This window comes from Bicyclus anynana, chromosome 21, assembly GCF_947172395.1.
Source record: "Bicyclus anynana chromosome 21, ilBicAnyn1.1, whole genome shotgun sequence".
In the NCBI taxonomy this organism is placed as follows: Eukaryota; Metazoa; Arthropoda; class Insecta; order Lepidoptera; family Nymphalidae; genus Bicyclus; species Bicyclus anynana.
The window spans coordinates 1500412-1528131 of NC_069103.1; the positions used below are offsets into that span (position 1 = coordinate 1500412).

At 36.0% G+C, this 27720-nt stretch overlaps 1 protein-coding gene and 1 long non-coding RNA gene across 2 annotated transcripts; one reads left to right on the forward strand and one right to left on the reverse strand.

Moving 5' to 3' along the window:
* Positions 1-286: 286 nt before the first annotated feature.
* On the reverse strand, positions 287-27619 carry LOC112044647 (protein phosphatase 1B). The gene is made up of 4 exons (XM_024080547.2): positions 26357-27619; positions 22862-22979; positions 4451-4586; positions 287-4042 (listed from the first exon to the last, which is right to left on the reverse strand). Exons 1-4 carry the CDS (start codon positions 27167-27169, stop codon positions 3940-3942), a joined length of 1170 nt encoding a protein of 389 aa, XP_023936315.1. The 5' UTR covers positions 27170-27619; the 3' UTR covers positions 287-3939.
* Positions 8395-8957, forward strand: LOC112044648 (uncharacterized). Its single transcript, XR_002886764.2, has 2 exons — positions 8395-8660; positions 8747-8957. It is a non-coding gene; the product is annotated as an uncharacterized LOC112044648 (long non-coding RNA).
* Positions 27620-27720: the final 101 nt, after the last annotated feature.

The following is a 27720-nucleotide window of genomic DNA, read 5'->3' on the forward strand; positions in this document are numbered from 1 at the left end:
ATCACTTACCACCAGGTGAGATTGAAGACAAGGGCTAAAAAAAGAGAGAGACCTGAATATTTAGTAGGTCATTTCACTTTGATTCTCGTTTCTAAGAAAACCCGTTCAATTATCAAAAACGCCCCAATAGTATAACACCTCTGTACTATTGTCGTACCCAGTCCTGACACTCTTTTCCTACTAAATGGAGGAACAGGAATATTGGTCATATTTAAAAGATATGGAAAATATTCTTAAAAAAAAGAATTCGCTAATAAAGGGCTATAAAAATAAACAGCTTCCGAAATAAGTGTTTTCAAAGTTTTATTATTTCATTTATTATTAATATTTATCTCAAATCTCTATATTACACATCTAATATAATGACATGTACCTATGAACAAGTTCTTTTAACGGAATAAGGGAAGATAAAGGCCCCGTCACACTGGCGGTATAAAAACGCGCGGCATGCTACAGTACTACAACTGTAGGCACTACGAGTAGATTTACCGACTGACTTACGCACTTACTGACTTACTATGATACTAGTTAACCAGTAAATATGTATTGTTAAGTAGTGGGTATAGGTAAAGGTTTAAATTAAAAACGTAATGCGGCTTCGTTTGTGGGTAAAAATAACTCCAGATTAATATTTTTTTATCCCTCGAAAATAACGATATTAAATAATTTAAAGAAAATAACGATATTAAAATCACCCCACATCCTTTTGTACGCCTGAGAATAATTACCTACGGTTAACCAACTCACTATTAGCGGTGAGCCGTGTTTTTTGTGAGAATAGGATTAAAAGTAGCTTATTTATTTCAGACAAATCGATTCCTGCATACAATAACTAAATATTAAACTTTAGTTAGTGCAAATTACGGTTATATTTTCACATTCAAATCGTAAAAGTATAAAAGTAATATTGTTGACTGTACGCTGACTCCGCACGATACGCGCGTTCACATATCGCCAGTGTGACAAAGCTCTAACCACAAACTATAAATGTACTGTGAAACAAAAAACCCCTTTGCATTGCTATACATATACAATATTATTTCTCATTTAAAAACTATTAAATTTCAACTAGGTACATATTCCGGGATAAACAAAAATTTGTGCCATCAAGCGACGTAACGGCCGGTTCACACGATTCCAGACACTTGATCAGGAAAGCCCTTTCTAGTAATGGTCAGTAGATGTTGTTTTTAATTGCTTGACAAGTCACAAGCTTTTGCAAGAAGTCGTTTATTTATTTATCAGCGTGGTCACCAAAATGTTTATATTATAATTAATGTGCTTTGGTTTTCTTTATTTTCAATTATTGTGTGTAAACATCACTAAATAAGTAAATAACGAAGTTATTAAGAATTCAATAATTATTCAAGTGCAATATTGCAAGTAAATTAAGTATTCATTTTCAATTTTTCCACCAAAATGAATAATATTAAACAAGCAAAAGTAACATTTTCATGATTAGGCAGGTATTAGGGAATGGAATAATGTGAAACGGCCATAAATAAAATCCCAATCAATGTAGAACTCTCATTTCACATAAAACCGCTGTGGGCACATTGTAAGAAACAAAGACACGTGACCTATCTTTAAGGAGAGAAAAAAAAAGAAAACAATTTTTGTCTATGACTCGCTCCACAACAGAGGCTAGAGTATTAAACATTAAATTATATTTATCGCCCGACGATCCCCCGCCTGTGTTTCCACCGTATTAGCCTACCATAGACTCACTTATCTATAGACAAGCATTTATTTATGGTGATAGAAGCGGGACTTTTTACAAAGCGATTAAAACCTATCGGACACTAAACACAAGTGGGGCGCCGAGCGGTATAAAGTTGTATTCGCACCACACACTTCGAGACTTAATTTTATGTACAAAAAAAGTTGTCAAATACATTCGAACAGTGCGAATGCAGCTTTATCTAACAAATTTCCCGAACCAATATTCACTTGAGTACACGCGAATTTGTACTTTATTCTGTCATAGATAGTGTTTTGGCTCTAGTAAATATTGGTTAGTTATAATAAATCGACTCTCTATAAAATCCAACCTTGCTTACGGAGTTGATGCTTAAAACGTCTTTCAGTGGATCAATTTTACGATTAATAATTATTCATATTATACAGACAGATAATAAACAATACGACAGTCAATCATAACAATTGATACTTTTCATTAGGGTGCTCACACACTGTCTGTAGTATTGTCAATCTGAGCCTTGGCGAAATTTGATATGTTTTTTTAACTGAAATATTAAGGTTCTTCAGCTTCTTCACCCTTTAAAGACTGATTAATTGTAATATATTTTTTTTCGTCATATTATTTTCAGTTACACAAAAAACGAATTATGCCAACTATTTTTTGAGATTGATGCCAGCCTTCATATTTGGAATAAATATTGTCACATTGTCAGGCAACAATTTCAAAAATATAGTTGTCATATTTAATTCTGCCTTTTTTAGGTCGGTTGGTTAACTTCTTGTTTTAAATTACTACTTTGTCAACTGTGTTCGGATTGTGATGAAACTTTTATTTAATAATCTGCCAACAACGTAAAGTCAAAATAAATCCATAACAAGTCCCATATTAATGTTCTACCAACCAATTCATAAATTAAAAATCTAATTTTAATTTATGAATTTTCAATTTTGCTTGCAAACAAATCCCAACGCACTACGTTCCAATTGGTCAAAAACCTTGAAGGTCGATACAATTACTTTACCAACCAATATAAATCCAATAGCTCGTTACCAACCACTGATTAAAAAGAGCCTACGAAAGACTAGGATTTTGTCAGACTATAACCTCTACCATAGGTATAGCCTGGCAAAAAATAGTAGAAATTAATAGGGACGCCATTTTCGCCAATATGGCAACACGAATACGAGGAACTTAAACGTAACCCTATTAACATAACCTTCAAAGCCGATAGATTAATCACTTTTGACACATGACACTAACAACTGACAAGTTGAATAGTGTTGTAAGAGGAAAAAAAGTTAGTTCTGTTTCTACACTTTTAAACACCACATACAATTTTACAACTTTGAATATGAAACATATTATATATTTTCACACATATTTGGACTACAGACTATTTGAAATTGAAAATGGAATTTTTTATACTTTAGTATTGGTCCATATAAGTTGCACAGATAAAAAACTTCGGAAAAAATTTATAGTCTGACGATTTTTCAATCATGCCTCATTCATCATTCCATGCTGAATGACTTTTGCGTTTTCAGAGTCAGATATAGCTAGGACAAGCGGTATGTCAAAGGTTGCAGACCGCTGAGTAATTATATAAATACATTGTCTTAGTCGACGACAGATATAAACAAAACCCAATCCCTTGTCTATTAAAAGATTGCCGATCGGTGAAATAGTCAAAATTCAGTATAAAAACGGAATTGCATATTTTATTACGTTAACAAATGACGGTTTATTGGAAAGTTTCACGTGGTTCGGTTGAGGTTGGTCCGGTGGGTGGTTATCGGCTCGTTTTAAGCGTCAACTCGTTAGTGCGCAGTTGATGCGCCTAGTTGTTGATAGCATCTAAGGCGTACGCAGTTGATGTGCTCAGCTATTAAGCGCATCTACGGCGCACGCAGTTGATGCGCCTAGCTATTGACTGCATCTGCGGCATAGGCATTTAAATCGCCTAGCTGTTGTTGGCATCAGCAGTTGATGCGCCTGGCTGTTGACGGCGTCTACGGCGTACGCAGTTGATGCGCCTATTTGTTGACAGTATCTGCGGCGTACGCAGTTGATTTATTTAGCTGTTGAGCGCGTCTACGGCGCACGCAGTTGATACGTCTAGTTGTTCATGTGTCAGCGGCGCGAGCAGTTGATGCACCTAGCTGTTACCGGCGGCTGTAGCGTACGCAATGAATGCGCCTAGCTGTAGATGACATCTGTGGCGCGCGCAGTTGATGCGCCTAGTTGTTGACAGCGTCCGCGATGTCGCTGCAGTCGAATTGCTCCGAGCTGTCCACGTGGTCGGGATGGAACTCCCTGTATATCTTGTCCAGCAAGCCTTGCCTGCGAACAAAGTGTCATTATTTATTGTATGTCAAACACACACGTTGATTTACGCGTATTATACTCGCCGGTTAGTCTAAAATGGGCACCACGACATATCTCGAGAGGTAAAGAAGATAAATGTCGACCAATAGACGCTGACGCCGTTGACGCATGCTAACCCATTTCGGGCCATGGTGGCAAATATATTCAGATCAGATTCTAGTGCACAAATTTGTGCGCTCTCTATTTCCCTCAATTTTATAATCCAAGACAAGAAAAGAGCAGAATCGACATAGGAGAGAGGTACCCCCATCGATTCGTCCGACGAAAAGAAAGTACGGGCTACGAATCGATGGGGACCCGGGCGGGAGCGCCGTGCTCCTCCTCACTCGTGGCTCAGCGCTACAACGAAATGTAACAACTCACTTGGCCGCCAAGCCGCCGCCGGGGGGCAGGCCGGGGATGTTCTCCTGCAGCAGCTTCTTCAGCACGTGCGTGAAGTGGCTGCACGAGCGCGACACGTCGTCCTCCTCCTCCTCATCCGCGCGCTCGTTGATCAGCGCTGGAACACACGTCATAACATATAAGGACGCTGTCTGCGCAAAGTTTGTAGTAGTGACAGCACGTAAAGTAATGAAAGAACGTCAACACAGCAGAAACGTGCTGTTCAATTAAGTTTTTAGCCGCAATCATGCCTGATGGTAATCGATAATGGAAATTCTGATGACTGATTGATTGATGATGAATACAAGATGCCTTTTCACTCTTGACTAGAAGAGACCCATATTAAAGGTGGCGCGGAAAACGAAAGCTTAATAAGCAATTGAAGTCTCCACGCCCTTGAAGTGCGTATGTTTTGTTTATTTGTATTTTTTTAAAGAATATTTACCATATCTCTTAAATAAGACCAACATTCCCATTAATTGGAAGAGAATGCCCTGTCCTCAACTGTTGTTGAGTTAAGTTTTGGGAGGTGAAAGTGGGGAAGAATAACAGAATGTCTGCAAGTATACTCGAGTGGGGACTCAAATGAAAGTGCACTGGAAGAGAATATTGATGACTTGATCGAGAGTGTTCTTATTTTTGTTTGATGAGAAAATTAGTGGTGGGAAAATTGGGACATGGAAATCCAATTGTTTATATTGGAATAAAATGAACAATTTTCTTCATTGATCCGGTCCACATATATGATGATAGAAAGAATTTCTGATATAAAATTCTAGATAATTTTATGACGGGTTTTTCAAAATTTTCAATTTAATGCTATTAATCCAGTATTTTCACGGGAACGGATAATACGGTGGTGAAACAGCGAGACATCTGCTAGTTAGATATACAGATAAGAAAAAAGCAAAGAAAACGTTGCATTGCATATTTCCTATTGATGAAGTGTTATCAGTTATCAAAGTTATCAACTTGTAATTATATGCCGGTGATAAACTGTGCCATACAACAACCACACACTTAATACTTATAATATATCTATATGAAGTGATACCAGATTTCATGGTTAAGAGTCTGTAATGGCCAGACCTTTGTCATTTTATAGAAGCTGAAAGATAGTCAGCTCACGCTTCTACTACTACAGGCTAGTTGACACTTTTTTAAATCGTCATAAATAGCTCATACTAAACTTTAAAATATTTTTTCATATTTTTATGAGACATGAAAGTATTAGTTTTTGAATATGTTTTTGACAGTACTAGCCAAAACGCCGTGTCGGCCATGACAGTCTATATTTCAAATGTTTCATGACGTCACTACAATAAATCTCATACAAATGGAGCGTTTGACAAAAATATTAGTTAACAATTAGTTCGACGTTTAGTACATCAAGGGTGTTAGTGACGTCACAAAATAGACGAGAGAGTTTTAGACGTTTGGAAAATTTGTAAAACCGTGATATTTAAACTGCGTCAGCAGTGAGCCGAATGTAGGTTGATAATTATGATGATGATATTTGAACGCTTTTTTAAAGTCGTTACAGATCGTCGAAACTGAGCCCACATTCGCACGAGAGTTTTTTAACTCTCGTGCGAATGTGGGCTCAGTTTCAACAATCGATCGAAACAAGTGAAACACTGCCCGTTCTAGCAATTGAGCTCCATTGCAACGTTACAATGTAACGTAAAAGAGGCATGGTTTGTTGATCTAAAATTTGAAGGCCTTCCTTATTTTGCTGATTTATTTTTTTTAGTTAGAGAGAAGTGCTTTAACTTGTAGAAAGAACACTTTGATTTAAGATCTCGTATAAAGACATATGGTACAAAACAATCGAACCATCTCTTTCACGGTCGCCATGGTTTGCCGGTGTAAAATTAAGTAGATATAATATCGTGTTAGCATTAAGAATTCGCTCTGGACACATTCCACTAAATGGATTTGCATACCTTGTTGGGAAATCTAATTCGCCTAAATGTACAGTGTGATATTATTGAAGACGTTTATCACATATTGGTGGAATGTGTTCGGAACGAAAGAGAGAGATATTGTATTAATATTAATTTACGAGAAGTGGGGGAATGTAACAGGATCCTAGCCTAAACCTTATCTAAGGAGGCTAGAATGTTGTATGATGTTGAATGATTAATCGTAGGTAAATAAGTTATTTTGAACAAACCCTCGTTAAATAAATAAATAAAAAACGTAACGTAACGCGCTAGTGGGGATCGCTCTAACGGGGAAAATTCAGGGTTCCCAACTTACGGGTTTTCCCCCCAGATTTAGGGGGCAAATAAGTGAAATGGGATTTTTTTAGGGGTATTTTCAGGGATTTTTTGACTCTTTAATATTTTTAAATTGATGATAATTTTAATATTTCTTTCTTGACCTAGAGACTTATAACGACATATAATACGTTATTCTACAACCACTCTGAGACAACTGGCGGCAATTTTCATCGATTAAAAAAATTGTTAAATTTATTCATTATCAATATGTATGATTTCAAAAAATTTGAATCTTCAGATAAAGACGTAATGTTTTGTCTGTATTAAATATAGACTTTTGAAACATATTACAGCATATTATTTCTAAATTATAATGAATTTATATTTGTTAGGGGGACAACTCAATAATTAAGGCGATTTTAGGGGTTTTTGACACAAACTTTAGGGATAACTATTTTGGAGAGTTGGTAACACTGGGAAAATTTCATTTATTTTAAGCTAGTTATTATAAAATTTCTAATCTAGGTAATAGTAGGAGAGCTGGCAAGAATTTTTGGGTAGGTATTTGAGGCAAGCTGAAAACTTGTCCTGTACCTCTCCTATTATATCCCAATACGAAACTGCAGACCTGGCTGGTGAGTAGCGGGGCTAAATCAACCCCCAAATTTTTAAAAATATTTTTTTTTTTATCCAAAAATATACTTGAGGCAATTTGCAATTTTTATATGTTGTAGTTTAATATTTATAGAATATAAAAAAAAATAAGCCAGACGATTCAGTCGGGGTTTTAACATTGCCAGGCTCGTTCAAAAATATTTTGCAAAAAAATATAAAAAATGTATTTGAGGCAACTTGAAATTTTAATAGAGTATTATTTATAACTAAAAAATAAGACTCTCAAAAAGACAGATCATTTCGGTGGGACTTTTTACCTGCCAGGTGATCTAACAAATTTTGTATGGGTGCGAGTGCGAAGCGCTATAGACAAACTGTAGAGTGAGATAGAGCGTTTATCGTTTTTGTCCAGTTTTTAATTGATTATTGGGCTACAGATGAAATGGCAACATTTATTGGTAACACATTAATAAAGTTGAATTATGATTCGTGTTATTCATATATTGTGAAAAATAATGTTGTTGAAATGACTATTGATGAGAATCTGGCCTGTAATAATCACGAAGAAGCTGATACTAAGATAATCCACCATGTGTGTAAGCTCGATACATATAGAAAGACGAACGTTCTTCTTATAAGTTCGGATACAAACGTACTGATAATCATGCTAGGAAATATGGATCATCTTCAAAGCGATGACCTTAACATTTTTATGGAGTATGGCACTGGGAACTCTAAAAGGTACATCAATGTAACAAAATTATACATGGAATTAGGGCCATCTTTATGTGCAAGTTTACCTGGTTTTCATGCATTAACAGGATGCGATTATAATCCATAATTTTTCCAAAAAGGAAAAATAAGGCCATATAAAATATTGATAAAAAATCAAAATTATCAAAAAGCTTTAACAGATCTTGGAGTTGCACATATTACCGGATCACGTGAAGAAATTTTGCCAATTTTGGAAGCATTTATTTGTGAAATTTATGGATATAAAAATATATCAAATATAAATGCAGCACGGTTTCATAAATTTTGTGTAACTTACAAAGCTAACACTGAAGATGAACCTTTCAAAAAAACTTTAAAAAATTGTGATCCCTCTACTTTACCTCCGTGCAAAGCTGAATTACAACAACATCTTTTAAGAACGCAATATATAACGAGTATTTGGAGAAATGCATATTTGCGATTCCCCAGCAGTTTGACACCGAATAGAAACGGATGGACACTTCATGAGGATACGCTACATTTCCACTGGTTCGACGGAGATTGTATGCCGCAATCAGTATTCGACGCTATTGTTCATGAAAACAATAAACAAAATAATATTGGAAATGATACTACAGGTGCGTATACATAGTTTTTTTTTTTAACTGCTGTATTTTAATTACTATGATTTATTTAATCAATCCATATATATTACTTTTCGCAGATAATGCAGGGGTATCCGAATTAGACACAGATGAATCTGAAGTTGATTCTGATAGCTCTGATGAAGGAGCATCTACAGAAGAAGAATGACAATTTCTTTCTGATATGACAGGGAATTAATTACATTGATATTTGTATACTCATAATAATTCTGCAGCTGTATTATTAGTATATAATTTTTCTATTTCAATAAATCTGATTTTGTAATTTTATATTTTTGTAATCATTACTTTATAAGATCACCTGGCAGGTAAAAAGTCCCACCGAAATGATCTGTCTTTTTGAGAGTCTTATTTTTTAGTTATAAATAATACTCTATTAAAATTTCAAGTTGCCTCAAATACATTTTTTATATTTTTTTGCAAAATATTTTTGAACGCGCCTGGCAATGTTAAAACCCCGACTGAATCGTCTGGCTTATTTTTTTTTATATTCTATAAATATTAAACTACAACATATAAAAATTGCAAATTGCCTCAAATATATTTTTGGATAAAAAAAAAAAATATTTTTAAAAATTTGGGGGTTGATTTAGCCCCGCTACTCACCAGCCAGGTCTGCAGTTTCGTATTGGGATATAATAGGAGAGGTACAGGACAAGTTTTCAGCTTGCCTCAAATACCTACCCAAAAACTCTTACCAGCTCTTGGACTATAATGTGATAAGGCGACATTTAATCAAAATTGCTCGATTTGCTGTTAAAAGATTTCGTGTTCAGATTTCGACACTTCGACTTTACACTGTCAAGGCCCGGTCAAAGGTTAAGGTTAGAAAAGGTTCCAAAAATCACAGAACAACCTTTTGATAAAAAAAAATTAACGTAATTTGATCCTTACTCACTTAGCTTTAAAGTTGACAATTCACTGGTTTAATAGAATCGTGATTATAATAAGTTTTCGACACAAACGGTAATATAAAAGTTTATGTGTGGTTTTTATTTGGGTGTAGGGTGACCAAGCGGTCTGGAAATTTTGAGACTAATTTCATAGTAGTTTACGCTTAATAATAATTAGGTACACAATGTACCCACCTTAAACCCAAGTAACCTTAATTTTAAGATTTTGACTTTAATTATCACCATTATTTCATAACAACCTGACGTTTCGAAAGTCCAATTGAAACAATATATTCTCAAGTTAATGCGCAAGGTTAAATAAAGTCGAAGTACCGTGGACCGTTTTTTTTTTTAAATTGCCATATATTTTCAAAATGACCAACATTTTGGTCTCCTCCAATAGTCAGAAAAGACCAAGATCTCTCGGTGATGAGTCCCCTTAACCAATGAGCTAACTATACAGTGTGCTAGGGAGTATTTTTCATAACTCTGGGGTTATGTTCTTTAACAAAAATTAATTAATAACGTTCAAAGAACATAATAATAATAATAAAAACACTTTATTACACCAAAAACAAAATAACAAAAATTTACAAAAACAAACCAAGTAAAATACAAACAATGGTGTAACGGCGGCCTTATCTCTAAAGTGATATCTTCCAGGCAACCGTTATTATAAGGAGTTCACGTTTACAAAGAGAAGTGGTTGGTGCGCAAATATCGACTTAAAATACTGTACAATAAAAAATAAATGAAATATACTTACATAAACTAAGAAAATTAAAATACATAAATACCAATATTAACATTAATAATATATATATACAATAAAATAAACTTACTTAAATTGATATTACATACCTAAATATATTACTGTGATAAAAAGTAGTCTTTAAGACGACGTTTAAATATATGAATCGACTGAGAATGACGAATATCCCGCGGCACGGCATTCCATAGTTTTACGGCCTTAACAGTGAACGACTCACTATAGCGGTGAGTCCGACTAAATGGCATAGATAACTTATTATCATTGCTGTATCGATGATTGAGAAGGTGGTTAGAACCGCGAAAGTGAAACCTTTCTTTTAAGTACGGAGGAGAATGATAGTGATTAAGTATAGAATAAAGCAAGGAAAGTATGTGAAAATTACGACGCTGAGCTATAGCAACCATTTTAATTGAGCACGAAATTCAGAAATGTGGTCAAATTTTTTTAACCCAAATATGAATCTAATGACTAAATTTTGAAGGCGTTCAAGCTTGTTAAGGAGATATTGTGGTAGGTCACAGTAACAAGAATCGGCATAATCGAGTAATGGAAGAAGAAGCGATTGAGCAAGAGAAATCTTAGTTTTAAGAGGAAACAAGTTCTTCCACCTTCTCAACCTGCTAATCACTGCAAAGATCTTCCGACTGACAGCAGCAACCTGGGGTGTCCAGCAAAAGCATTCATCCATAACTAGGCCGAGATTTTTGACTGAACTGTTAAAATTTAATTCAGTTCCATCTAATAAAAGGGGAGGAAGAGATGAAGTATTAATTTTCGAAATTTGTTGACGTGACCCTATCAAAATTGATTTACTTGCATTAACCGACAATCCGTAGGATTTACTCCAAGCACTGACTGTATTAAGATCAGTATTTAGACTGGCTATTGCATTGTCAAGCGAGTCAGCGGGTGATGATACATAAATTTGCAGATCGTCAGCATATAAATGGAAGGAGAGGGAGAGGAGATCAGTAATAGAATTAATGTAAATAGAGAAGAGTAACGGAGAAAGCACACCGCCCTGAGGAACACCTGCATTTAATATACTCGGAGAAGATAATTTCTCATTAACCCGAATACATTGATTACGATCATAAAGATAAGACCGAAACCAACCCAAAGCTTCAGGAGAAATATTAATTGACTTTAGAACTCCTAGGAGAATCTCGAAATCGACAGTATTGAATGCATTCGAAAAGTCAAGTAAGGTAACAACACTAAGGAGCTGGTTATCGATGGCGTATCTAATATCATCACAAATTTTGATAAGTGCAGTGACAGTGCTGTGCCCAGTGCGAAATCCAGATTGATATGGATTTAGTATATTAAATTCAGAGAGATATAATAATAATTGTTTGTGCACTATACGTTCTAGAACTTTGGATAGAAAAGGAAGAATAGAAATAGGACGGTACTGCGAGAAAGTTGAAGGACTGTGAGATTTCGGAATAGGAACAATGTATGCTAAATACAAAGTATTAGGAAAAGTATTTGTAGAGAGAGAGTGGTTAAAGATATGACAAAGGATACCTAGTATGCCGTCAAGTGCTAAAAGGATCATCTTTCGACTCACCTGATCACACCCTATAGCATCTGATTTGATGGCCATAATATTTCTTTTTACTTCCTCATCCGTGACAGAAGCAAATTGAAATGGCAAGGAATTTGGTTTTGGACGTAAGGAAAGCGTGTTTAATGTATGTACTTTAGCTGCATTATCTATTAAGGTAACTTTTGTAAAATGATTATTTAGTGCTTCTATGTCGAGATTCCAAGTAGATGATGCTCCAGACTTTTGCTGCATCCTTATTTTCTACAGATGCGTGAATATAGGAGCGCTGAGCATTCCTGCAAAGCCTATTGCATTTATTGCGAAGATCTTTATATTTTACAAAGTTTTCGGCAGAAGGATTCTGCTTGTACTTAGTCTTAGACCTATCTTGTTTCGCCATGAGAGCCTTGATGTCATCTGTCAGCCATGGAGCCGGTAGATGCTTCAGTTTTATGGGTCTAAGTGGAGCGTGAACATCAAACAACTCCGTCAACAAAGAATTGAAAATAATAATTTTGTCATTCGTTGACGAAGCATTCAGGATAGTACTCCAGTCGATCATACTGAGGTCAGACATAAACTTATTTTTATCAAAGTGCTTGAAACTTCGTCGCATCACAACTGTAGGCTCTATAGGCAATATGTGTCCTAAAGTTAAAATTTTCGGATTAAATAATATTTATTCTGTAAATAGATCTTAAAATATGTCTCACGCATGCTTATAATTATGACGTAGCCAAACTTTAAAATTTAAAATGCAAGAATATATAAAGGCGTGTGTTACATGGATAGTCTAAGTTCTTTGAATTACTTAGTATGAAAAAGTTTTTATTTTTTTAGTTAAAAAAATGCAGTTCGACTCAAATAAGTGGACTCGTCAACACCTTGAAGTTATGGGGAATACTCCCCAGCACCCTGTATATTCCTACTTTGACGTTCCATCAAAATCAGTGTTTAGAGGCTCTTATGAACTCAGTCACGTGTTTTCAGTAAGTTAGTAGTTATTAATCAACGAAGGCCGATCATTAGTTGGCTTCATAATAACCTAATTAAGTACTTAATTACCAATACAACATAAATCGTACTTACATGTGTAATCCTACTTATTATAAACTTTAAGCCTCTACAGTCTACGGTCGAAACGCCGGGCTCAAAGGTTGTGGGTTCGATCCCAGGCCGAAAGACTTATCAATCTTAAGTTTGATAAGTAATAATCTATACATTAATATTATAAAGAGGTAAAGTTTGTGTGTTTGTAGGAGGCAATCTCTGGATCTACTAAACCGATTTTGAAAATTCTTTTACCAACAAAAAGCCACGTTATTTGTGAGTGTCTTAGACTATTTTCAATCCCTGTATTTACACGGGAATGAGTATTAAGGCAGACGTCCACAGATCCGCATCGTGCGCCACGAACGCGTCGCTTTGAACGGATTTTAGTATTAGTCCAGGTCACTGGTCTTGGCTAGTTACCACCCTTCCGACAAAAATATGTACCGCCAAGCGATTTAGCGTTCCGGTACGATGTCGTGTAGAAACCGAAAGGAGTGTAGATGTCGTCCTACTCCTAATAAGTTAGTCCGCTTCCATCTTAGATTGCATCATCACTTACCATCAGGTAAGATTGTAGTCAAGGGGTAACTTGTAGAGAATAAAATATTTGTAAAGAAAGTATTACCATTAAAAAACAACAAATTACAAGTGCGTCCACTGATCGTACAGATCGCATCGAACGGATTTTTTCTGCCGTAAAATTAAAAATCCGTTTAATGCGATGCGTCCGATACGTACGATGCGGATCAGTGGACGCTAGTGACAAATATTGTAGAAGCAATCCATACACGAGACAGGAAGTCATGAACAAAAAATTGTATAAATTACAGTGTCTATTTTCTAAAAATAAACCGCCGAGTTCGTTGCCTATTCGACTCAATAATATATGCTTTCGGACCGATGCGTGACTTTTCAGAAGTGTTTGAACCTATTTGAAATAAATAAATTTATTGCTGACTAGTTTACCGAGAATCTGTTTCCGAACCGTTGGTGCAGTCACTACTTACTCATAGATTAAACTTTTTGAACTGAATGATTTGATTGAGTTAGTGATAGTGCATATCTCGTATACTAACGGTGCCAAAGGATTACCCCGATGCATGCGTCATAGGGCTTCGGCCTCATATAAATTAAAGCGCGAAATCGTTCCACCACCATTCTCTAATCAGACACCGTACTGAACGCACGTTCATTGCTTTAAACCCTTTAAATATATTAACAATAATATAAAATATTTAATTCGTATTCCAAATTTAAAATTCAAAACAACTAAAAGGGCAAGGACTAAAGCAATGAAACTAACGTTCGTTTTTTTTAACAATGTTTAATTTTAATAAATAGTAAATATATTATTATTTGTTTAATATTAACAACAATGTAAATATTATTACTTTCAATACATTAATTTATAAATATATGTATAATAAAAAATCTACTTAACAATTACCTAAGGAGTAGAATTTGTAAGGGTTATCACAAGGGCTTTTTTATAAAATGTCTTTTAATGGACCACTTAACCTACTTAACAGATAAGACAAAACGTTAATGAGTTTTTATAATATAAAATGGAGGACTTCAGGGCAATTTGGGTTCACACAACTCTAGGATAATATGAAAATAATGAGTAAAAAACATTATTATAAATTATAGCAAATAACACTTATATTATGATGATAAGTAAACTTTTTCAAGGTTATTGCATGTTTTTTTTAACATTTCCAAGTGTCTATTACTATTGACCTCTAGTGGACCTCTAGCCTACTTAATAGAGAAAATGTCAATGATATTTTACATACAAGTATATGGGGATATGGGTTTACATCGCGCATCTAACCGAAGGGCCACGACTTTGCTGCATCGGCGACTGGCTCAGACCAATTATTGTATAGGACCTGCCTCGCTAGACGTTACTTTTCTGTCAATGTGTATGATCAACGATCTAATGCGATTATAAAAACTGTCTCTATAGAATCGATGTTAAATAGTTGTACTCGTGTTCGTCGGTTAAAGAGCTTCGTAAAAATACCTTTTTGTGTAAGTGAATTGTGTAAAAAACGGGCAAAAACTTCTAGTTTAGTATAAGATATATACAAAATCTAAGCTCGTTTTATTTAGAAAATGACAGACTTTGTTCGTGACTATGAGTGCGATACAGCTCCTTCTATAATTGGTCTGAGGCGACTGGCGACAAAAATCTAAGTACGCATTGAAAATAGGCTGTATACCTGTAAGTGGCTGGACACATTGTCCACGATCATTGTGTACTTTTTATATAACATCTACTGTTTACTAGCTGTAGGGGTATTAAATAAATAAATAAAATACGATTTATTTATCATTTTCGTAACACACTCTTAACCTTATTAGCGAAATCAACATGCGGAATTCTACAAATCCTGATTTCGTCTGGAAATTAGGTTGGTTGGTTGGTTGGTTAGGTGGCAACATGAGACATTACGGTAGTGACTATATCTACACGTGGAACGGCCAATCTCATGGCCCAGAAGGAAAAAGAAAAAGAAGAAGAAGATCCTCACAAATCTGCACAGGCCTCACATGCGACCCACCACAAATTTCGTGAAGAGAAAAATACATCGTCGACCAATAGCAACCGAGCTATAAATATTGTTCTTTTGTCCTATCGCAACGAAAGAAAGAGAGCGATACTTCCAGTCGACAATATGTCATTTTGTCTTGACGACGTATGTCGTGGATCGCACACTAGGTTTACTGACAATGATTTGGCTATTTTTAAGTCAAAATGTCAACTATTTTTTATTTTACTGGGAATAAAATACTAATAAACAACTTACAGAGCTGTGACATCGATCATCGTTTCCATGGGAACTTAATGACATTTTAATTATAGCATCCTATAAACATATAGTTCAAATTCAATAATACTCGTCATCGAGTGTAAAATAGCTGAATAGCACCCAATGTTTATACCTGTCCTAAGTCCTTCTTCAATAATAACATAATACACTCGTTAAAAGAAGGAAGCGATTAAATACTAAAATTTTACACCTTTATTAATTTATTTCTCGCTATTCCTATGAAGTCGTAGCCCAGCAGCGCAAAGTAACATTGAATGGCGTAACTAAACCGGTTATATCTGATTATAGGGCATTTGGTTTCATCACATTGGGAAAACCCAATTAAAATAGACTGGAAGCGATCAATTAGAAAAAATTGTTTTTGTTAGGTAATACTTAACGTCACAAGCGGTCTTCTAGAGCGCCTCTAGAGTTCAGAATTCAACATTTCACTTTGCATTTTGTGAGGACCCCTTTGCCAAAGGGTTAACAATTTTAAACACGAGTGCAACATAGAGCCCTATTCGATGTGCACTGTTTACCAAATGAGGGTATAAATAGCTTCACACCTAATAATAATTATAATTAACTTGTTCATAAATTAATGAAAATAAATTCGATTAATAAGCTAAAAATACTAACTTTTTAAATAATATTTTATAAACAAACAGTACATAATTTAAAAAAAAATCGTTATGTAATGACATACGTTTTCTAACTTCATGTCTAATTTGTTTCTTGGTAAACAGTACGCATCGAATAGGGATATAGTAAACACATTTGCATTTAAATATTTATGAAATTCGTGTGGACTATAGGGGAGAAGGATACATTATACTACGGGCGATTACCGAGGGGGGAGGCAGGGGTAAAAATTGAGAAAAATGGTTCACGTAGTATAGGTAGGTTCCCTTACTAAATAACTACATACTCCGATTCGCAAGACGTTCGTCATATCATTATCATTACAAATAAATACTTCTACATTATCTACTCGTATGAGTCACTTGATAAATATAGACTAGTCAAATGTAGCGAGAAATTAACTATGTGATAAAAGAAAATTATTTTCTTGAATTTCATTTTCCATTTTGTGACCCTCGGGGTAACATTAAGTGTTCTACCATTACGTACCACTTTGATGATCTATATTCCAACAGACTTCCGTTTTTTTTTTATTCTTGACAAGATAGCCCTTGGCTACAATCTCACCTGATGGTAAGTGATGATGCAGTCTAAGAAGGAAGCGGGCTGACTAGTTAGGAGGAGGATGAAATTTTTCTTTTTCTTTTTTAATTTCTTTCGGTTTCTACACGACATCGTACCGGAACGCTAAATCGCTTGGCGGTACTTCTTTGCCGGTAGGGTGGTAACTAGCCACGGCCGAAGCCTCCCACCAGCCAGATCTGGACCAATTAAGAGAATCTCAATCTGCCCAGCTGGGGATCGAACCCAGGACCTCCGTTTTGTAAAACCACCGCGCTTACTACTGCGCCACGGAGGCCGTCAAAAAAGTTTTTCCGCAAAGTAGTTTCCAATTTATAAGCCCTTAAGAGATAAAATTTTCATTACTCATATCTACGTACTCTATGCATATACTTTCCGAAAGTCGAAATATTTATTAGTGCCGATATAATAAAAATATTTAATTCCTATAAAAAGTTTTATCATTTTACCCGGCTTTTGGGTATTTCGTAAAATCCCAAAACCTCTCCAATTTAACTCATATAAGTACGTATTAGACAAGAGCCCCAGTCGTACAAAATTTATTTAATTTTTAGATTTCTGGGAACAAAGTATAAAAATGGGTCCGCAGGTTTCACTTATCCTATTAATGGTAGGCGCCCACTGATCCGCATCGTACATATCGGGCGCATCGCATCAAACGGATTTTCATTTAATTTTATGATATAAGAATACCGTTCGTTACGATCTGTACGATGCGGATCAGTGGACGCATTTGTATGACTTTCTATACAAAGAATAGTAAACTAAAATCCGTTTGATGCGATGCGTCCGATACGGATTCATGGACGCCTGCCGTAATACGAGTATGTATATAAATTTCTTATTCTTATAAAAGATAAATAAAAACCGTCTAACGTGGGTATATATAGTAATTGGTAAATACTATATATACCCACTACTATATATGTGGGTATAGTAGTAATTGGTAATTACTACACAAGGGCTAAATTACTCACTATACCAGTAACATTGTAAGGGTGTCCATTTTCGAGCATATGTATAGACAGTCCTAAAAATTTGAAAATCTTTAGTATGTGGTTAAGAAAACTAAGAATTAGTTTTGTACTTTACTAACGCTTAGATTAAAATTTCTAAAACTCTTTTTTTTCTGTAAGATAACTATTATCTTATACGTAGATAATGATGAAATAAACTCTGTTTTATAGATATAGACAATGGTAGTAAGAACATAACAATCTATGTACTTCTATTTGATTTGTATATTTTTTTGTTCATTTAATTTTTTGCAATAATATTTAGCTTTAGGGAGAGCACTTATAAGAATAAAGATTCAAGATTTCTACACCTATGAGTAAGACCTACATCCTACTATAATAATAATTGACAATATAATTCTCTACTACAATTTCGTAAGTAGGCACATGAATGTTATAACTATTTATTGTATCTTATTTTCTTAATTTGAATATTATTATTTGGCATTCAAAGATTTAGTTCGCATCAATGTGACGGCAGTATAGAATAAATTATGATGTTTGTTTATCATTAGTTCTATCACTATTATTTCGAAAATTCTGCTTGGTATTTCTCTATCTCTATATTTTATAATAATAATAATGAGAGTAGATTATGTACTCATGCTAATTCTCCTTAACTACTGGGTGTATCTGAATTGCATGCGGTCAAAACTCTAGGCATTAAAGAGGAAGAAACAGTATTCCTATAAAAAAGTAGTCATTTTACGAGCAGTTTGGATACAAAGTTATTTATTTGTATTGCATCTATAACTGGTTCGGAAGAAGATTCTACTGAGCACAGCAGGCAAGAATCTCAGCTGTTCATTATTTATTTTTCATGTTTATTTATTTCCGCAAAGTATTTTCCGGACTATCCTGTATCATACAATACACATGGCCACACTATTTTATACTTTATAGCTTCCTACGCGACTTTTAAGTTCGCTCCGTCGGACCGTTACCCCAATAGCCCACTCGCAATAAAACGAATACAAAGCTGAATTGGAAACGAGAAAATAACTTACCTACTTTACACAACAACCCAGTAGTAATAGCCGCTGTTATAACGGACGAGCGAACGAAGTTTAGCTGATATACGAAGATATACAGTTTGGATCGTGCCGCGATGCAAGAACCAGCTCATGACTAGGGGCCCCGTATGGATTCGAAACTAGTCGGGCATACTCCGACCTAATATCACGTGAGTTTTAGACGTGTTTCATAATCAATTGATATATGAAGATATACGGTAATGTTTTGTCCGTTAATCTGACTAATTTTAAAAAAAATGTCTACAATTAACGGGAAAAAATTCGTAAAAATATGCATACAGACAGTGGCGTGCACTTCATATAAGCATTAAAGCGCTGCATACCCCAAGAGATTTTTCTTAATGCTTATTCAATGCAAATTTTTCGAATATGCTTAATTTTTCTTACTAGTGCACACCCTGGTCGATAACCTTATGCACGCCACTGCATACAGACGCTCAGGCAGACACGAGCCTGAGGTCTAAAAGGACGAACATTAAACGTCTTTAAACGTGGTAGTGGTTGGAATTCACGGATAACAAATCGTAGAATAAAATATTCAGCTTTTCTTTCTTTCAAGAAATTTCATGCAATACAAGTTTGACAGAACTCAGAAGAGCAGTGTCACAGTGATCTTAGTTTAGATCGTTGGTAACAGTATGATAATGATAGTGATCGTTAAAGAGTCATTGTCGTACCCACTCCTAGCACAGTCTTTACCGACTAGTTGAAGGGAAATGGGAATATTGGTCATATTATAAAAGATATGGCAAATATTCTTAAAAAAAACAAGCAGGGTGGCCAAGCCATACGAATAGGCCGACAATGCCGAGGGAACCTTACCTATAGTAGGTATCATGCGTATTGACACGCACACTACAATCGTAATCCGACGCTGCGGCGTGTTTTCAGTCTGGATTTAGCATTGCGGAGAAACTTAATACAATAAGGGCATGTTTATAATCGGTCAGATTCAATGACTTCTGTAATCCTTCGGCTTCGCTTATAAAAAAAATCATCTCTACTTGGTACTCTTATAACTAAAATGTGTTCACCTTATTTCATTTTTTCTTTTTTTTCTTCTTTTTCAGTGAATAATACGAGTGTGTATGTTCCTTATTTGTGATATTTAAGTTATCTTTTATTTACTGTTCTTCTTTATTTCATGCTGTGTTTATTTGTAAGTAATCACTACACTTATAGTTATTTATAATTTAGTTACATTTTATTATTTTAGTTAGTGTAAGTGATTGTAAATAAACCTAATAAATAAAGACGGCTGCGTGGCGCAGTGCTTAGAGACCCTGCTATCTACATACACGGCTGTGGATTCGATTGACACAACTGGAAAAAAATTGCGTAATAAGAAGGAATGTTTTCCAGGACTGGTTTTAAATCACGTGACCTATCGATATCGAATGTAAGTGTAGTACATTTTTTAGTATTCGAAGAATCAGCGATTGTAGAAAGAGAATCGATAATTATGTAACATGGCTACTAGTTTTTTTTTTCATTTTGAGATTTGTATGCTTTTCCCCCCTACGTTTTGAAGCAGCGATATAATCATGTCAGCTTTTACATAGAATAGAAATCGCAAGACATAAATCACATAAGCTATCGTGTGTGGATAGTTTATTGATATGTCAAAGTTGACACGCCAAGTTTTTGATAGTTGGAGACATGCGAGCCGTAAACGAAAGGAAAACTATATGGAAAGAAATATTTTAAACAGATCTTACGACATTATACACAGTCATTCCATAATTTTAGGGACGTAATTTTTATTTTACAGTAGATCCGTACGATGCGAATCAGTGAACGCACTTGTATGACTTTCTATACAAAGAATACTACAACCCGTTTGACGCTATGCGTCCGATACTTACGATGCGGATATGTGAACGTTTACCATAATTTAGAAATAAAACTTTAACGACTGAATTTAACTCTAAACTGAACATCGCTCCTACCCGATACGCACACAAAATTTCTTAAAAAGCGAAACCGTTTCGAAGGTGTTTGGTGTTTAAAATATGTTCTAAATATTATGAAAGTACTCCATTTAATAAAGGGCATAAAAATATTCTTCTAAATTCGTTGCATGTTTATCGATCTACTACTTTATCATCCGAAGGACGTCCACTGCAGGACATAGGGCCTTTAAGGACCTTCCAAACACAGTCCTGAGCCGCCGGAACAAACAGCCCCAAAATTAGTGGGGGGTCGACTAATACTGCGCTTTCGGTATCACCATTCTAGCACCTTAGGACCCCAACGTCCATCAGCTCTTCAAACTATATACCCCGCGTTTATTATATTAATAGATCATTTCATTATGACCTGTGTTTATTTAAATCTCGAAAACATGGTCACTATTGTCACAACGCGTAAGTACGTAGCCAAGAATAACGACTTTCCGGCAGATCGTACGACGATAAGAGCAGCATTGATTATATTATTCACTTGGCTAATCCCTCGTCTTCGACGGCATGAAATTCAGATTTTATTTTATACATCATTAGCTCTAAGAGCTATATTAGCTTTAGTATCTCATGCTTTATCCTGTTCCCATGGATATTTCGAGATAAAAGTAGCAAATGTGGCAGACTAAGCAATCTCTATGTTATATTTCAACGATTAGACATACGAGTAAGATGCATCAACGAAAATGTCATATCGCGTGAAAAGAAAGATATATTGTCGACCAATACTGGCACTGGCAATTGAAATATAGGTATCTCTTTCGTCGTGGTGAAACGAAAGAAATAGCAATATGTAACTATCTACTAATATTATCAAGAGGAAAGATTTGATTGTTTGCATTGAATAGGCTCTGAAACTACTGTACCGATATGAAAAATTGTTTCACTGTTGGGAAGCTACACTATCCCCGAGTGCTATAGGCTTTATTGTATCCTTGTATTCCTACGGGAACGGGAACCACGCGAGTGAAACCGCGCGGCGTCGCCAGTGTAAGACAATCGTAGACAATTATACTGTGACATGTATCCTGCCATACTCGATGTGCACTGTTTACCAACAATTAGAAAAGAAGGTAGAAAACGCATTTCATTTCATAACTTATTTTAACTATTGTTCTAATGAGATTTATTTTCATTAATATAAGAACAAGATAATTATAATATTGTAATTCAGCTAATTGACATGAAATGACTAGTGATTTACACCCTCATTTTTATATGCACATTGAGTATGGACCCACTGTGATATCATGCATTGTGGGCTGTGCATCTAGTAGCGTGATCTCATACAAAGTACAACACCAAGTGCCAACATTCTTGGTAATGCTTTCTAACTACCCTCAACACCAGATGTTTCAGATATTTTAATAACAAAGTTAAATATTGTGATGATGCATGTATCAGAAGGGGGATAAATACTCAAGTACTGTAATTATCCCAGTGTCAGAAGTCATATTAAAAAGACACGTTGTTATCACAATACTTACTACTTAACAGAGGAAGTGAAAGTTGTGATGATGCAAGTATCAGAAGTGGGATAATGAAGCAAGTACTGTTATTATCCCAGTGTCAGAGGATATATTAACGAGTCATCACAATACTAATTAAGTATTGAGATGATGCCAATGTATGAAGTGGGGAAAGTCGTCAGTATTGTAATAATGTAAGTATCAGAAGTGGGATGAAGTCGTAAGTACTGTGATGATACAATTAATGGGATAGCCGTCAGGCGGCAAGTTCACCGTTGCCGTCGGTCGGTCGGTCGGGTCGGTCGGGTGTGTCAGGTGGGTCGGTCGGGTCGGGGCGCTCGGTCGGCGCAGAGCACGCATGCAGTAGAGATTGATAGCAACCTGTGAGCCGCTGCCGCAGCGTCTCGTCCAACTCGCGGTCAGCTCGCTGCGCCTCCGGGTTGGGCTTGGGCGCGGCGGGGAACACCACCAGCACAATGCTCATGTTGTCTTTGCTGCCCTGGAACAGAGATGGTGGGTTACAGCTGTATATATGCACATTAAACCAAGCTGATTGAAGCTTGTAGGCTGAATCTTAGTGGAATAGTGGATTCCTCTTGTGTAACTTCTTCAAAATTGAGAGGGTTCAGAGGTTTCTACACTGAGGACTTTGATAAAGAGTGTTTCTTATTGTTATAGCTACGTAAAATCAATGCTTGTTATTTAGTCTTGACTTTTGTGTAGCACTTTTGTAGTGTGAACAATTTTAATATATTATTTTCTTTTATAAGGGTAGTTTAAAGTCTATACAACCCTTAAACGTAGACAGTAAAAATGGTAATTTTGAATAGGTCTTACAAAATCCATGGGTCATCTAATAGCATAAACGCTATGTCCTAATTAATGTGTTCTAAACACACTGTTCAAGCCTAAGCATTTCAATAGATAACATTATTAACATTAGGATTAACCCAAATAATTTGTTAAACAAAATATTATATTATTAAGGTTCCTGTTTACAAAAAGAAGCTTACTGATACATAAGGTAATACCCAAGAAAACAAGTTGTAAACCATTGGAATAATTGTATAAAACAACTAACAATGTATTGAATAGAATCAAGTATTTTAAAAAATAAGAATGATACAAGTTTTACAACCTTAGAGTGTTATTGATCATGTGTATAAAATCCCTAACTTTTCTATGATTTTTCTCTATATTTTTTTAAAAATTCTCTGAACTTATATAATACATTAGAAACAAAAAAGGTATACATTTATTAGAAGGTGTAATTTAGTTACATAATCATTATAATACTTGTATTCACTCTAATCTATAATTATTATTTACTAAAATTGTCATAATGTAGAATGAAGGTGAAAACAGTGTAAAATCTCAATTTACCCCTGATTTCCAAAGTGGCTCCTCAAATTCATTTACTTTTATAATTCATTGAACATACTGAGCTTCCCTGACTTTGCCTAACAGATTTTTTACTTTAGACTTGCTGATTTTTATATTTAGACAATCTTTATTTATATCATAAGATATTTTGGCTGGTGGGAGGCTTTGGCAGTGGCTAGTTACCACCCTACCAACAAAGACGTACCGCCAAGCAATTGAGCATTCCGGTACGATGTTAGCAACCGAAAGGAGTGTGGATTTTCATCCTCCTCCTAACAAGCTAGCCCGCTTCCATCTTAGACTGCATCATCACTTACCATCAGGTGAGATTGTAGTCAAGCGCTTACTTGTAAAAGAATAAAAAAAAAATGTTTTACTAAATGACTTTTGAAGAATAAGCTCCTATATAAGAGTATATAACTCCAAAAAATTAGCAAGTCCCAGTCATTGCAATACACATACACATATTATTATGTCATAAGTATGATGCATCGCTTAATTTTGAATCACAATTTAAAAAATTCACAAATTAAAATGTTAATTTTTAAAATAATAATTCAATGTTAAACTCATCAGTTGTAACCTTGAAGTATATGTTAATTGTGATATAAAATAATACAACATTACATGCAGCACATGTGTAAATAATGTGTAATGTAAGATTTTCTATTGTTGGAGCTACAACTCATTGATTTACTGCTAAACTAACAAGATTACATATTGTCTATATATAGGTATAATTATTTCCAGACAAGTTAGCCTAACTACAGATAGAACAGTATAAAAGCTTGCCTGGAAAGACTCTGAGGAAAGAAGAATAAAAGCCAGTGGACATTTATTATGGTACTGTACTCAAAGGGTAATGTGGGACCCTATTACTGAGGTCCCTCTGTCTGTTAGTCCATCTGTCACCAGGATGTATCATATGAACCATGATAATCTATAGTATAACTAATGTATTTCTGTTGCTGCAGTGATAACAAAAACTAAAATATTGAACAGAATAAGAATTTAAAGGGGCTCCCATACATAATGTTTTGCTGTTTTATAGATTAGTTTTTATAGATAGTATGGAACCCTTCTTGCCTGAGTCGGATTTGCACATTTTGGTTTATTTGGGACTTTTTGAAAATAAAAAAAATGTGCCTTACGCTTTGACAATATAGTGTATATCTTTATTATCTATTGCTATAAAAGCCACCATGACCATACTTGCCTGTAGTAGGACCATAGACTGATAAACTTTCAGCCTTTATAAATGTCTGACGACAATTTCTAATACTAATGCCTGGCCTACCCAGCAACTTAGATGATTTTCTTAAATGTTCTTACGAATTAAATTATTATTTGACTGACGATTATCATACCCACTACCAGAACTAGCTATAAATAGTTGGTTATCCTTGGTTCCTATCAAAATCATAAATATTTTTGATGTTGACTGTCAGAATCAACAGATAGCGGAGCATTGGGTCTACTATTAAAAGTAGATTTGGCCTAGCTCTTCTTATTCTGAAAGGAGACTCAACCACTGCAGTGAGCTGAATATGGGTTGATAATGATGATTAGAAGTAGAAATATCTGCAAGGTTTTAAAAGATTTATGATGATGTCTTTACCACTTTGATGGTAATGAGGCACATCCACAACCAATCCAGAAATGACACAATTTCTTAAACAATTTCTAAATTAATGTTTTCTTTATCGCTCGAATAGTGGGAAAATGAGAAATAGGTCACAAGATTCCAAGATCTTGAGCATATTAACGATGATGATGATGGATGGATGCATGGGTTGTGAGGTACATTCATAACTCTTTACAGTAGACACCATTATAAAAATAGAACACTCTTCAAGTCTCTGTGCTGTAAAGTATGAACAAATGCATGTGTATTGGTGATATTTTTCTGCTCTAACCAACTTGGGCTTTTTAATTGACTCTTATTAACCTCCAATGACGCAAAAAGAGGGGTGTTATAAGTTTGACGTGTCTGCCTGTCTGTTTGTCAGTCTGTCTGTGGCACCATAACTCCTAAACGGATGAAGGGGAAGAATAACCAAATGTCTGCAAATATACTCATGTGGGTCTCAAATGAAACTGCACTGAAAGAGACTTGATCAAGAAAGCAATTCATAATTTCATGACATTCAGGGGTTTTTCAAATTTTAGTCAATTTAGTGTCACTTGCCTAGCCACTTTCAACGTGTGTTATACTAATATTTAAATGGGTGTCATGTGTATTGTATATGTATACAACAAATAAAGTCAGAAACTATACTATACTAGATATTTGGAAAATCATTTCACTATTAAAAAAAGCTATGTTATCAGGAAGTAACATACACTATATTTTGTCTCTGTATTTTCCACAGGAATAAGAACTATGAGTATGTAGGTGAAACTGTGTAAAAGTATCTGCTAATATTTAATAAAATCTAGTGACAAGATTGAATTACTACATGGCCTAATGTGAGAGTGGTAGTTGGTATTTACCTTATAGAGGCAGGTGTCAATGACCTGATTGGTAATAGCCACAAGGTCGTCCGTGAGCTGCAGCAGAGAGTGTATGTATGCGCACAACGCCTCGTTGCTCATCACGTCCCACACGCCGTCGCACGCCAGCACCAGGAACTCGTCCTCCGCCTCCAGCCGCTCGTGCGCCGACACCTCGGGCTCCGGCGACACCAGCTGCTCGCACGGCCCGCGGCTGTACGACTTCTTGTAGTCGTAGTCGCCCAGCGCGCGCGACACCGCCAGACTGCCGTTCACGCGCTGTATCATGACGGAGCCACCCGCTTTGACGATGCGAGACTTCTCCGACGGCAGCTCCGGCTTGTGGTCTCGCGTGGCGAACACGGGCGCCCCGTTCCGCGCTAGCACCGCTCGCGAGTCGCCGCAGTTGGCGATGTATATCTGCTTGGGCGACACGAACGCGCACACCGCCGTCGAGCCGGACTTCTCCTTGCCGGCCGAGATCTCGGGCAGCTCGCGCATCTTCTGGTCCAGGTCGAGGAAGCCCGCGCGTATCGCCTCCGCGACCTCCTCGCGCCGGAACTCGTCCGTCTGCAGGATGCACTCCAGCAGGTTGCTCGAGCAGTGCGCCGACACGCGAGCCCCCGCGTGGCCGTCGAACACCGCGAAGTACGACCAGTCGGACAGCGTGCCGTTCAGCGTGAGCTGCGCGTGGTGCGCGTCCTCCATCTCCACGCGCCAGCCCTGCATCGACGCCACGCCGAAGCGCAGACCGTTGCCCTCTCCGCTCTCATTATACTTCTTCGTCTCGGGCTTGTTCAAAAAGGCCCCCATGCTGAGTCCTTCTGCACGGTTACGTTATTCGCACATAGTTCCCGCACCATCAGGCACACACGTAAACGTCACGGCCGAAAACGTAATACGCGAAGAAAAGCATCACTGAACCTATTACCGAAGATACAATCTCGTCTCACGGGTAAGGTGAACCACGAATTCGTTCCACTGAATTGCTTCTTTGGTGGAGCAGCTACAATATTCCCAGATGATGTTTTAAAACTTTAATCGGCTTCTACTGCTTCTACGTAATTGGTTTTATTCTTGATGTTGCATCAAACTTGGTGACAAATCGTGCTCTTTACGGAATCGTAAAACGAAAAAGCAACTCAAAAGAATGAATGGCGGACATAAATAGTAATTGTCTATGGCTGATAAGTAATAAAAACGGATAATTTTAATAAAGTCTATACAATCATGAATTTGAGTCGTTTACTTTTTATTCAATATTTTTTTGGTTATATGCTTTCGTTACGTACTAATAATTTTTAAAAATGATCATTTTCACAGCTTTTCCTTTCTAAGAATCATAGACAATATCCAAATTAGCT

Bases quoted from the DNA above. Each gene is read 5' to 3' on its own strand.
- LOC112044647 (XM_024080547.2), bottom strand. From the start codon at position 27,169: ATGGGGGCCTTTTTGAACAAGCCCGAGACGAAGAAGTATAATGAGAGC. The intron at 22,980-26,356 runs GTAAATACCAAC...TCTCTGTTCCAG, and splicing joins TTGACACCTGCCTCTATAAG to GGCAGCAAAGACAACATGAG. The intron at 4,043-4,450 runs GTGAGTTGTTAC...CTTTGTTCGCAG, and splicing joins GGCGGCGGCTTGGCGGCCAA to GCAAGGCTTGCTGGACAAGA.